Raw genomic sequence first — 12,483 nt, forward strand, 5'->3', positions numbered from 1 at the left:
TTCACATTTACCAGAAGTGTGTGAGGATTCTATTTTGTACACATTCTCACCAGCATTGTTTTATCTCTTTGATTCTACCCATGCGAATAGGTATGAGGTTGCTGATCTTTCTCATGATGGAGTTCTAATCTTTTTTTCCCTGTTTTTTTTTTTTTTTTTCCTGCCCCCCCTCCTTAAACTGAACCAGGAATTCTTACTCTTTTACCTGAATGAGTCACTCCTTTGGGGTTAGATTATTTCCAGTAACTACCATTATTTTGTTTTTGTTTTTTTTTTTAAGATTTTATTTATTTATTTGACAGAGAGAGATCTCAAGTAGATGGAGAGAGAGGCAAGCAGAGAGAGAGAGAGAGGGAAGCAGGCTCCCCGCCGAGCAGAGAGCCTGATGCGGGACTCAATCCCAGGACCCTGAGATCACGACCCGAGCCTAAAGCAGCTGCCTAACCCACTGAGCCACCCAGGCTCCCACTACCATTATTTTGAAGACTGAAATGTTTTCCCTCTGAATTTCAGCAGATTTGTTGTTGGCATTCAGATGTTACCTGTGGTAAACAGGGCTGAGGGTTGGTACTCATGCCTTACCACACCCCATCTCTCTTAGTCCTTTGAGTGCCCCAAACCTGTATTCACTGAAAAAGGGTATAATGGCTACACAGAGACCCCCCTGTTACAGTGAGCAGAATCTAGGCCAGGGGCCTGGTACCTGCCTCAGTTTCAAATTTCTTCAGGCCACTTAACAGACCTACCAGACACTGGGAGAACTGTCGGGGTGGGAGTTTCCTTGTCACGGGGCCCTTTCTTGCAAGTACACAAAAAATTTCCAGCAGAAACCACCTGCCAGACTACATGAATCACTCATCCATTTTCTCTAATTTATAGCTTGGTTAAATCATGTCTGCATACTTTATGGTAAGGTAGATCCTCTATGGACTGGAATTTACATTCAGGGTAAAAACATTTGCCCAGTATGTGTTATGAACGAGATTATAAACATGCTTATGTATCTAAAGCTATTTCTGAGAGTCACAATTTTCAAGCCCTTTAGAAGGATACTGATGATTGAGTTAATTTACTGGCCATTTTCATCTGTTAATAAAAATAAGGCCAATTGGCACTCAAGCTTTGGAACTAGAGTTCTGTCACTTAAAATGGAATGATGATAGTGTCTAACTTGAAGCCTTTTCTGAGTATTGAATCAAACTGCGTGTGTTATTAGCTTCAGCCCACCTAGCCTGGGCCAACATTTTATATTTCTGAAATGTGAGTGTTTCAGTTTTTTATCTGTTAAACCACAGATATGTAGTGTAGGGCCTTAGGTTTTTACTGGATTAAGATAAAGTAAACAATTAAAATCTAACTGTCAATATCTTTAATCTCTTTTTAGGCAATTGCCATTGTACTGGGGTTCATGGTTATTGTGGCTTTTGCTTTAATAATTTTCTTTGCCGTGAAAACCCGAGGAAAGATGGATCGGTATGACAAGTCGAATATTTTGTGGGACAAAGAACATATTTATGATGAACAACCCCCCAATGTCGAAGAGTGGGTAAGTGGTAAAATATTGGACATTTGCTTTTTTTTTTTTATAACAGGTTTCTGTCTCAACCTGACCTTTAGTGCTTTGTGAAATTATGTTCTTAGAATTACTGTTTGTATATGTTGCAAGAGTTGTGCCCTCATGTTTTACTCAGAATTTAAGAAGGTGCGATGATTTTTAAAAAAAGGTGCTATGTTAAGTGGAAATTGTTTTACTGCAAAATGAAAACCAGATCTTTTTTAGATTGATTGACTGATTTATTCATTCATTCATTTTGTGGGGGTGCATTCACAAGCAGGGGGAGGGGCAGAAGGAGAGGGAGAATCTCAAGCAGACTCTGCACCAAGCCCGACATGGGGCTTGATCTCATAACCCTGAGATCATGACCTGAGTCAAATCAAGAGTCAGACACTGGGGCACCTGGGTGGCTCAGTCCGTTAAGTGTCGGACTCTTGTTTCTTGCTCAGATCCAGTCTCAGGATTGTGGGATTCAGCTCTGCATCGGGCTCCAAGCAGCTTGGAGTCTGCTTGTCCCTCCTCCTCTGCTCCTTCCTTCACTTGCGCTTTCTCTCTGTCTCTCAAATAAATAAGTAAAATCTTTAAAAAAAAAAAAAATCAGGCGTTTAGCTAACTGAGCCACCCAGGCACCCCTCAGATTTCCATTTGCAAGAAGTGTATCTAGGCATTGAAAAGAAATGGCTTCTAAAGGAATTATGCAGAAAGAACTTGGTCTTTGCAAAACAGAACCATTCCTCCCCCTTTATATTCCTGGTTATCATTTTGGAGGGGGGCACTGCTACTTCGGGTGCTTGCTGTCTTGGGTCAAGGGGTGTTTTGGAGTGGTGGCAGGTGCTATGTACAAAGTGTTTACATGAGTAACAGCCTAGCAAATTATAGTGACTAATTCTTTTTTTTTTTTAAGATCTTATTTATTTGACAGAGATCACAGGTAGGCAGAGAGGCAGGCAGAGAGAGAGGAGGAAGCAGGCTCCCTGCCGGGCAGCGAGCCTGATGTGAGGCTCGATCCCACAACCCTGGGATCATGACCTGAGCCGACGGCAGAGGCTTTAACCCACTGAGCCACCCAGGTGCCCCTGTAGTGACTAATTCTGCATGGATACTTAGGAAATATGTCAGTGAGGCAGAGAGAAATTAGAGCAATTCCCTTTTTTATATATGCCATATTGTCATTTCTACCAGTATGTGTAGATGTGGTTTGCTGAAAGCTCAGCAATTTCCTCCTTCCGAAAATACCTTGGAAATATGTATTACTGATACCTAACATGTCCTCAGAGATGTCTGGAGTGAGACTTTATTTCTCAGAAACTCCATTAGGAAGCAGTTGGAGGCATCCTCAGAAACTGCCATCATAGGTTTCTTTGAGCAGACTGACTTCCTGTGATGAGGGTTAGCTGAGAAGCCTGGACAGGGCTTCAGGGGAGGTTTGTTCTGGCCAGTGGGAGGGAAGGGAAAAGCACTAAGGGCGGGGACTGCTGGTCAGGTCAGGGATAAAGACGTTGCTTATCTTGAAGACTTCTTTAGCTCTGGCATTCTGTATGTCTGCTTTTTTTTTTTAAGATTCTATTTCTGTATTTGAGAGGGAGAGAGAGAGAACTATCAGGGGGAGTGGCAGGCAGAGGGAGAAGCAGACTTCCCGCTGAGCAGCTGAGCAGGGATCCCGATGCGAGGCTCAATCCTGGGATCATCACCTGAGCTGAAGGCAGACGCCCAACTGACTGAGCCATCCAGGCGTCCCTGTGTATGTCTGATTTTAAGAAATCTAGAACTGTAGATGAGATTTTCCTCTAGTTAGTTAAGGAGCCAAAAGGAAACAGTCTTAGGAACATCAGAAGGTGTGGCATATATACACCACTGAGAGGAGAGTTCCTGTGTTCCTGGCCTTGCCTTGGGGCCTGCGTGGTTTCTTTTTCCTCCGGCTTTTCCCCCCATAAAGTGTGAAGGTGTAGGGGAGTGTTTTCTTTCGACCTTTAGCTCCAGGCAAGGCCACCTGTAGACGGAATAGGAAGTCTATTGTGAACTATGAAGTAAATGTTTCGCTGGGAGTTTCTGGGTGTGTCAGTTTTCACTGGCTGTTGGATTTGTTTACTCGAGGTTTCGAGAGCCTGGGGAAAAAAAAAACAACTAAAGAGAGACTAATGCTGGTAGTAATAGTGTTCTAGTGAACTTTGGTCTCTCGTCTGATTTTATTGTCCTGAGGTTTTAATCAGTTCTAGGTGCTTTTGATAATTGGGCAAAAGATAGCCATAACAATTTATGAAAATGATACTTCCATAAAGCAGAAAGGACTTTACTTTTATTTTTTTATTTAATCATTTTATTTTTTAAAGATTTTATTTGTAAGTATTCTCTACACCCAGTGTGGGGCTCAGACCCACAAATGGTGAGATCAAGAGTCGCATGTACCGCCGGCTGCTTCCCTTAGTTTCCCCAGTTGATGTGGCTAAGAAATGCTATTTGAAATAAGTTATTTGGAGGTGATTTTAGCCACAGGTAGTTTGCTTTTCCATCCATTCTCCCCTCACCCTGCCCAAATTTGCTTTGCTGACCTCAGTCCCTCTTCCTTGTTTCTGCCGTTTACTTACACAACTCTCCTTTCTGTGCTCTTTTGCTCCATTCTGCTCAGCACCTCTGTCCCTCTGATAATGTGTGTTACAGGATTTGTATCCCCTTAATGCCCATGGTTCTTGGCCATGCCACTTCCAAGAATGAAGAGGTAGACCAGACAAATACTGGTGGGCAGCAAAGCAAAGGTTATTGAGCAAGAGTGTAAAGTTCCCAGAGAGGGAGGAGGGACCCAGGTGGGTTGCCCCTGGAAGTCCTAAGTTTAGGGGTTTTTATGACCTCTTTCGCGGAACCTTCTTAAGTAATCAGGGTGTGCTGAGTGGTGCCAGTCAGGGCTTGGGCCACGTATTTGTCTATCTATTAGGTTAATGTTTTGTGTTGATGGTCTTTTTCTCTTACTGAATGTGGAGGCTTAAGTCTTCACTGTCGCTTGCCTGTGATACTGACTAGTGCTTTGTGGTAATTGTCTTATTTTGGGTCGTTTTGCAGAAATCATTTCTGCAGAGGCTGCAAAATGGGATGTCAGTGCTATCCAGTCTAAGCTGCAGAACCAGGATGTCACTGATACTTGATTTTAGCTGTCCTGACTCTATCTTCTTTTTGGGGACCCTGACCGCCTAACTGTCCAACTAACTCCTAACAATAGTGACCCAGGTGAAAATGTTTGATGCTGCATTTGAAATGCCTGACAGTGGATTTGTGATTTTTCTACCTTTTGGATTTTAGAAATTAATACCGTAAAAATAATCTTCACTTAAAATAATGGAAAGAGGGTGCCTGGGTGGCTCAGTTGGTTGGGCAACTGTCTTCGGCTCAGGTCACGGTCCTGGAGTGCCGGGATCGAGTCCCGCATCGGGCTCCCAGCTCCATGGGGAGTCTGCTTCTCCCTCTGACCTTCTCGCCTCTCATGTTCTCTCTCACTGTCTCTCTCTCAAATAAGTAAATAAATAAAATCTTAAAAAAAAAATAATGGAAAGAAAATGTACCATTGATTAGTTGTACTAAGTGGGGTGGGGATTAAAATTTGACTTCTAGGAGATCTGGGTGGCTCAGTTGGTTAAGATTCTGACTCTTGATTTTTTTCCGCTTAGGTCATGATCTCAGGGTTGTGAGATTGAGCCCCACAGTGGGGGCTCTGTACTGAGCATGGAGCCTGCTTAAGGTTCTCTCCCTCTCCCTCGGCCCCTCCCTCACTTTTTCAAAAAATTAAATAAATAAATAAAAATGTAAAATTTGAATTTAATTGTAGGGAACTGAGATCAGATACTCCCCAGATATTAGCTGAGATCAGCTAATATCGCGGGGGGTTTTTTGGGGGAAGAAAACCTTATTAAAGGAACAATTAATTAGCTATTGAAAATTAGTTTCCTTCTTCCCTATGTATTAGGGTAGGTCTAGACAGTTATTATTTTATTAGGTCCTACTGCTTTTTCCTGGATTTTTGAAATCTTTAGGATCAGAATCCCCAGAGAAAAGCACTTCAAAAGTTGTGTCTTGGGGTGCCTGGGTGGCTCAGTGGGTTAAAGCCTCTGCCTTCGGCTCAGGTCATGATCCTAGGGTCCTGGGATCGAGTCCCGCATCGGGCTCTCTGCTCAGCAGGGAGCCTGCTTCCTCCTCTCTCTCTGCCTGCCTCTCTGCCTACTTGTGATCTCTGTCTGTCAAATAAATAAATAAAATCTTTAAAAAAAAAAAAAAGTTGTGTCTTAAGAGTTTAAAGCAGGTTTCAGCCCTTAGGTATTATGTGTGAGAGAATGTACAACTCTAATTTCCTGTCTCCCAAATCTCTAGCGCAATGGTTTCTTTGCCTTCCTAGGGATTCTTAGGGTTTTTTTTTTTCCCCCTTCCTTTTTCTGCATATCTTATACTTTATAAAATAAGCAGACCATGTTGTGGGTGTTAATCTGGTCCTTTGTAGTCAGTCCCTTAAGTTTGTACCAACATTGTTGTATGTTAGATGTTTGAAGGTTTTTTTTTTTTTTTTTAAAGATTTTATTTATTTATTTGACAGAGAAGTTTCTTTTAATAAATCTGAGGGTGTTTGTTTTCTTCTGTTATGTCCTCAAACTCCAGAGCTAGTTGGTACTTTTTCTTTCTTTCTTTCTTTCTTTCTTTTTTTTTTAGATTTTATTTATTTATTTGACAGAGAGATCACAAGTAGGCAGAGAGGCAGGCAGAGAGAGAGGGGAAAGCAGGCTCTCTGCTGAGCAGAGAGCCTGATGCGGGGCTCAATCCCAGGACCCCGAGATCATGACCTGAGCCGAAGGCAGCGGCTTAACCCACTGAGCCACTCAGGCGCCCCATTGGTACTTTTTCTAAATTAAAAAATGTATATATTGGGGTGCCTGGGTGGGTCAGTTTGTTAAGCATCTGCTTTTGGCTCAGGTCATGGTCCTAAGGTCCTGACATTGGGCTCTCCCTGCTTAGTGGAGAACCTCCTTCTCCCTCTCATCCCTCCGCACTGACTCGTGCGCTCTCTCATACTCTTTCTTTCAGATAAATAAAATCTTTAAAAAGATATATATATATAGTAACTGGGTGACAGGCATTAAGGAGGGCCCATGATGTGATGAGCTCTGGGTGTTAATACGCAACTAAAGAATCATTGAGGGGTGCCAGGGTGGCTCAGAGGGTTAAGCCTCTACCTTCAGCTCAGGTCATGATCTCAGGGTCCTGGAATCAAGCCCTGCATCGGGCTTTCTGCCCAGCGAGGAGCCTGCTTCCCCCTCGTTCTCTCTGCCTGCCTCTCTGCCTACTTTTGATCTCTGTCGAATAAATAAAGTATTTTTTTAAAAAAAATGACTGAACACTACATAAAAAACTGATGATGTACTATATGTTAGCTAATTGAATTTCTGATGTATTATTTTTTTAAAAAAGATTTTATTTATTTATTTGGCAGGCAGAGATCACAAGTAGGCAGAGAGGCAGGCAGAGAGGAAGGGAAGTAGGTTCCGTGTTTAGCAGAGAGCCCTGTGTGGGACTCGATCCCAGGACCCTGAGATCATAACCTGAGTCGAAGGCAGAGGCTTAACCCACTGAGCCACCCAGGTGCCCCCTGATGTATTTTCTTTAATCCCTCCCCCCTTCTTATTCTAAATCAGAGGAAGTATGATTATGTTCCTTGTCAGTGTGAAATTCTTTTTTTTAAGACTTTTTTTTTTTTTTTGACAGAGATCACAAGCAGGCAGAGAGGCAGGCAGAGAGAGAGGGGGGAAGCAGGCTCCCTGCCAAGCAGAGAGCCTGATGAGGGGCTCAATCGTAGGACCCTGGGATCATGACCTGAGCTGAAAGCAGAGGCTTTAACTCACTGAGCCACCCAGGCGCCCCAAAATTCTGCTTTTTGATTTAACATTATATTACAGTTTTTTAAATCACATCATTAAATACTCCTCAAACATTTTTGATACTTTTTATTGAAGTGCAATGTATATCTGTGTGTACAGAGTAAAGTACAGTAGGTCCACCAGTTGCTTAGCTTGGTGAGTTTTTGTACTCACCCAGGTTAAGATGTAGTTTGTTCCAGTGTCTGTGGTTTCCTCATGCCCTTTCTCAGTATCCCTTAAAGGATGGTAACCCCTCTCATTCCTGTCACTTGGTTTTTCTGTCAGTTGGTTTTGCCTGTTCTTAAAATTCATATGAATGAAATTACAAAATGTGTGTTTTTGTGTCCACTTAACATAGTATCTGTGAGATTCATTTATGTTGTTGCAACTATCAGTGTGCTATTTTAATTTTTGTACTTTTTAGCGAAGTAGCAACTTCCCCAATCAATTATAATCTTTTAAAAAGCCCGTGGATGGAGCACCTGGGTGGCTTAGTGTGTTAAGTGGCCAACTCTTGGTCTTGGTTTAGGTGTTGGTCTCAGGACTGTGAGCCCAGTGTGGAGCCTACTTAAAAAAACAAAACAAAAATCCTGTGGTCAGAATTATAATTAAAAACAAAACAAAACAAAAAACAGGTTTGCTCAAAGAGGTGAACGACCTGTACTCTGAAATACAAAACACTAATGAAAGAAATTAAAGCTGACACAAAGAAAGGGAAAGACATTCCATAATGCCCGTGGATTGGAAAAACAAGTATTGTTCAAATGTCTATACGACCCAAGGCAGTGTGTATATTTAATGCATTCCTTATCAAAATACCAACAGCACTTTTCACAGAAGTAGAACAAATAGCCCTAAAATTTGTGTGGAACCACAAAAGACCCCAAATAGCCAAAACAATCTTGAAGAAGAAAAAATTCAAGGCATTACAATTCCAGACTTCAAGTTATATTACAAAACTTACGTTCACAGTTGTTGTATGGAAGTTTTAAGTCATTATGTTGTACCCTTGAAACTAACATAATACTGTATGTTAACTAACTGGAATTAAAATAAAAACTTAAAAATAGTAAAAAACAAAAAGGTTTTAAGGGAAATCTGTCCTTTCCATCCTTGTATTATTCATTCCCATTTGCTCATTTCTAGGTATCTTTTTCTACCATTTCCTACTCTTGGAAGTACTCTTCTTAGTTTTTTATGATTCCTTTTATTGTGGTTTTTGTTGTTGTTTTTTAAAGATTTTATTTATTTATTTGTCAGAGAGAGAGTGAGTGAGCACAGGCAGACAGAGTGGCAGGCAGAGTGGTAGGCAGAGGCAGAGGGAGAAGCAGGCTCCCTGCTGAGCAAGGAGCCTGATATGGGACTCGATCCCAGGACACTGGGATCATGACCCCAGCCGAAGGCAGCTGCCCAACCAACTGAGCCACCTAGGCGTCCCTATTGTGGTATTTTTTAAAAAGACTTATTTACTTATTTTGAAGAGAGCACAAGTGGGGGGAGGGGCAGAGGAAGAGGGAGACAAGCACACTCCCCACTGAGTGGGGTTTCTGAAGGACCCAGGACTCTGCACCAACCCCAGGACCCTGAGACCATGATCTAAGCTGAAACCAAGGGTCAGACACTCAGCCAACTGAGCCAACCAGGCGCTTTGTTTCATTGTTTCATTTTGTGAAAATAAATCAGAGAAAAGTAGACTCCCTGCTTAATTACACGAAAGTGTACTGATCACACCATTCTACCTGTACCTTGCCCTTTTCGCTTTTCAACCTATTGTGATGAACTTCTTACCACTTCATATTCATGTTTCCTATGGATATAACATGTTTGATGTAACCAGTCTCATTGATGATTACATTTGCTCTTTATTTTTTTTTAAGATTTATTTATTTATTTGACAGTGAGAAAGAGAGCACAAGCAGGGGGAGTGACAGGCAGAGGGAGAAGCAGGCTCCCCACTGAATAAGGAGCCCAATGCAGGGCTTGATCCCAGGACCGCGTGATCACAACCCGTGCTGAAGGCAGACGCTTAACTGACTGAGCCACCCAGGCACCCCATACATTTGCTATTTAATATTATAATCAGTGATAGGATTTTAAAAACTTTGTATACCGGGGTGCCTGGGTGGCTCAGTGGCTTGAGGCCTCTGCCTTCGCTTTGGGTCATGATCTTGGAGTCCTGGGATCGAGCCCCGCATGGCTCCCAGGGAGCCTGCTTCCTCCTCTCTCTCTGCCTGCCTCTCTGCCTACTTGTGATCTCTGTCTGTCAAATAAATAAATAAAATCTTAAAAAAAAAAAAAAACTTTGTATACCTTGTGTATCTGGTTATATACTTCTCTAGGACAGATTTTTCAGAGTAGTATTACTGAGTCAGAGGAGATATATATATATATATATTTTTTTTTATAAATATTGAGAAATTGAATATTGAAATTGCCTTTTAAAATACCTGTACCGGGCGCCTGGGTGGCTCAGTGGGTTAAGCCGCTGCCTTTGGCTCAGGTCATGATCTCAGGGTCCTGGGATGGAGTCCCGCATCGGGCTCTCTGCTCAGCAGGGAGACTGCTTCCTCCTCTCTCTTTCTCTGCCTGCCTCTCTGCCTACTTGTGATCTCCCTCTGTCAAATAAATAAATAAAATCTTAAAAAAAATTTTTTTTTAAATAAAATACCTGTACTAATTTAGACAACCAGCAGTGATGTTTGAATCTGTGGTTCCACACACCTTTTCTAGTAACATTCCATTGTATAGATATATTTGGCCAATCCCTATTGCTGAATATTAAATTTTTTTTTCAGTTTTTGACTTTTTAAAGTAATGGGTTTTGTTTGTGGTGGTTTGTGAGAAGGTCTTAGTATGAAAATAATCAAATTTATTCTAACAAAACACAAATATAGGAAAAAAAAAGAAAAAAGTGAAAGTTCCATCTTCTCTCTCACCATTTCCATTGGGCCTGCTTAATGACTTCTAAGAGGTTTATATCTTTTTTCTTTTTTCTTTTTATTTTTTTTAAGTAGGTTCTCTGCTCAGTGTGGAGCCCAGCACAGGGCTTGAACTCATGACCCAGAAATCAAGACCTGAGGTGAGATTAAGAGTCGGAAGCCTAACCAATTGGGCCACCTAGGTGCCCAATCCTTTTTATGAAAATTCAGTGCTCGTTTTGGCAGCACATATACAAAAAAAAAAAAAAAAGAAAGAAAAGAAAATTCAGACAAATTTTATTCTTAAAATTTTTAATGCTCTCTGAAGAATTTTCTCAAATGAACTATTCAGTTGTTCCATATCAGAAAGGTCAATGTCTTCCTAATCCTTCTCCTTAATTATTGATTTCATGCTTTTTTCTTTTCTTTTCTATTTTTTTTTTTTAAGAGAGGGAGAGAAAGAGTGAGGGTGGGGAGTAGTGAAGGAGCAGAAGGAGAAAGAGAATCTTACACAGGTTCTCGATCTTATGACCCTGAGATTGTGATCTGAGCTGAAATTAAGAGTTGGACTTTTAAATGACGGAGCCACCCAGACGCCCCCGATTTCATACATTCTCAGACACTCATTTGCTCACTCACAATTTAATTTTTTGAAATTAGGTACTTCTTACTGTCATGTGGATGTTTCTCCTCCCCCAGCTCCCCAACTTAGACTCCATTCATGTGTGTAGTCACAGACACAAAATCAGTACAGTATAGCAGAGTGGGTATAAAGTGTAGACTTGGGCCAAATTCCCCAGGTCAAAATGCAGCCCTGCCAGTTGCTTTTGTGGGACCTGGCAAGATCCTTCTACTTGAGCTTCCCCATCTCTAAAATGAGGATGATCGTTGTACCTACTGAATGGGTTTGTTACAATAAGCGAACTTTGTAAAATACTTAGAATAATTAAATCTGTCAGTACATAACCCTTTACCTAGTTGCTTTTAGCAGCTGTATGGTATTACATAGTATGACAGTCCTATGATTCATTCTCCTATTTATGGACATTTTGATTGCTTCCACTTGTTTGCAGTTAGAGATAACGGTGCAGTGAACATTCCTACATGTTTTTATGCACTCTTAGTAGTATATATGAGGTAGATTTTTAAAAGGGTTCATCGAGTGTCAGATTTTAAATTGTCAGGTGCTGCCACATTGCCTTGTTTTTAAAGGCTGTTTAGTTCTACTGACAATATGGAAGAGTGCTTTTTTCTCCACATCTTTGCCCTGCTCTGGACATCACTAGTCTGATTTTTATTAATCTGATAAGTGAAGATTGAGTTTTATTTTAACTTAAAAATTACTGTGATCAGGGGTGCCTTGGTGGCTCAGTTGGGTAAGCATCTCCCTTTGGCTCAGGTCATGATCTCTCTGCATCAGGCTCCCTGCTCAGTGGGGAGCCTGCTTCTCCCTCTCCCTCTGCCTGCCGCTCCCCCCGCTTGTGCTCTCTCTGTCAAAAAAACAAATAAAATCTTTAAAAAAAATTTTTTTTTGTGATTCAGCATATTTCCATCTGCTAATTTGTATTCTTAAATTGATTGATTCATACCTGGCTTAGTTTTCTTTTGGTTTGTTCACTCTTAATGGAGTTTTTCATATTGTGAATATTAGCATTTTGTCTTATATGTTGCTAATATTTTTTTGCAGATTGTTTTTGGTCTTTCACCTTTTTTTATTTTTTACAATGTTTTTATTTTTTAAGTGCTTACATTTTTCCATTTGTATGTTTATGGCTTCCATATTATTTTTGTGCTGTTCCTAGAGTTTTCCAGACATCTTTGAGGTGTGTTAATAGTCTTCTGTAGTTTTGGGGCACCTGTGTAGGCAGTTGGTTGTGTCCAGCTCTTGGTTTCAACTCAGGTTGTGGGTTGTGATTTCTGGGTCATGAGATGAGCCCTGCATCAGGCTCTGTGCTTAGCAGGGAATCTGCTTGAGACTCCCTCTGCCCCTGGCCCTGTATGCACTCTCTAAAATAAATAAATAAAATCTCAAAAAAAAAGAATAGTCTTCTATAGTTTCTTCAGTTTTTAAAGTTTTATTTTTTTACCCTGTTGTGGACTAAATGTGTGCAGAGGATTCAGT

The 12,483-nt window shown here is 41.1% G+C and overlaps 1 protein-coding gene across 3 annotated transcripts in view; it reads left to right on the forward strand.

The window, feature by feature from the left end:
* The window catches only part of OCLN (occludin), a 64,392-nt gene that overhangs the window by 15,389 nt on the left and 36,520 nt on the right, over positions 1–12,483 (forward strand). For all 3 annotated transcript variants that reach the window (XM_059418025.1, XM_059418023.1, XM_059418024.1), the window contains exon 4: positions 1,385–1,546. In XM_059418025.1, the coding sequence (XP_059274008.1) occupies positions 1,385–1,546 (162 nt within the window). The remainder of the gene's footprint in view (positions 1–1,384; positions 1,547–12,483) is intronic.

This window comes from Mustela nigripes, chromosome 12 (assembly GCF_022355385.1).
Source record: "Mustela nigripes isolate SB6536 chromosome 12, MUSNIG.SB6536, whole genome shotgun sequence".
Lineage (NCBI taxonomy): Eukaryota > Metazoa > Chordata > Mammalia > Carnivora > Mustelidae > Mustela > Mustela nigripes.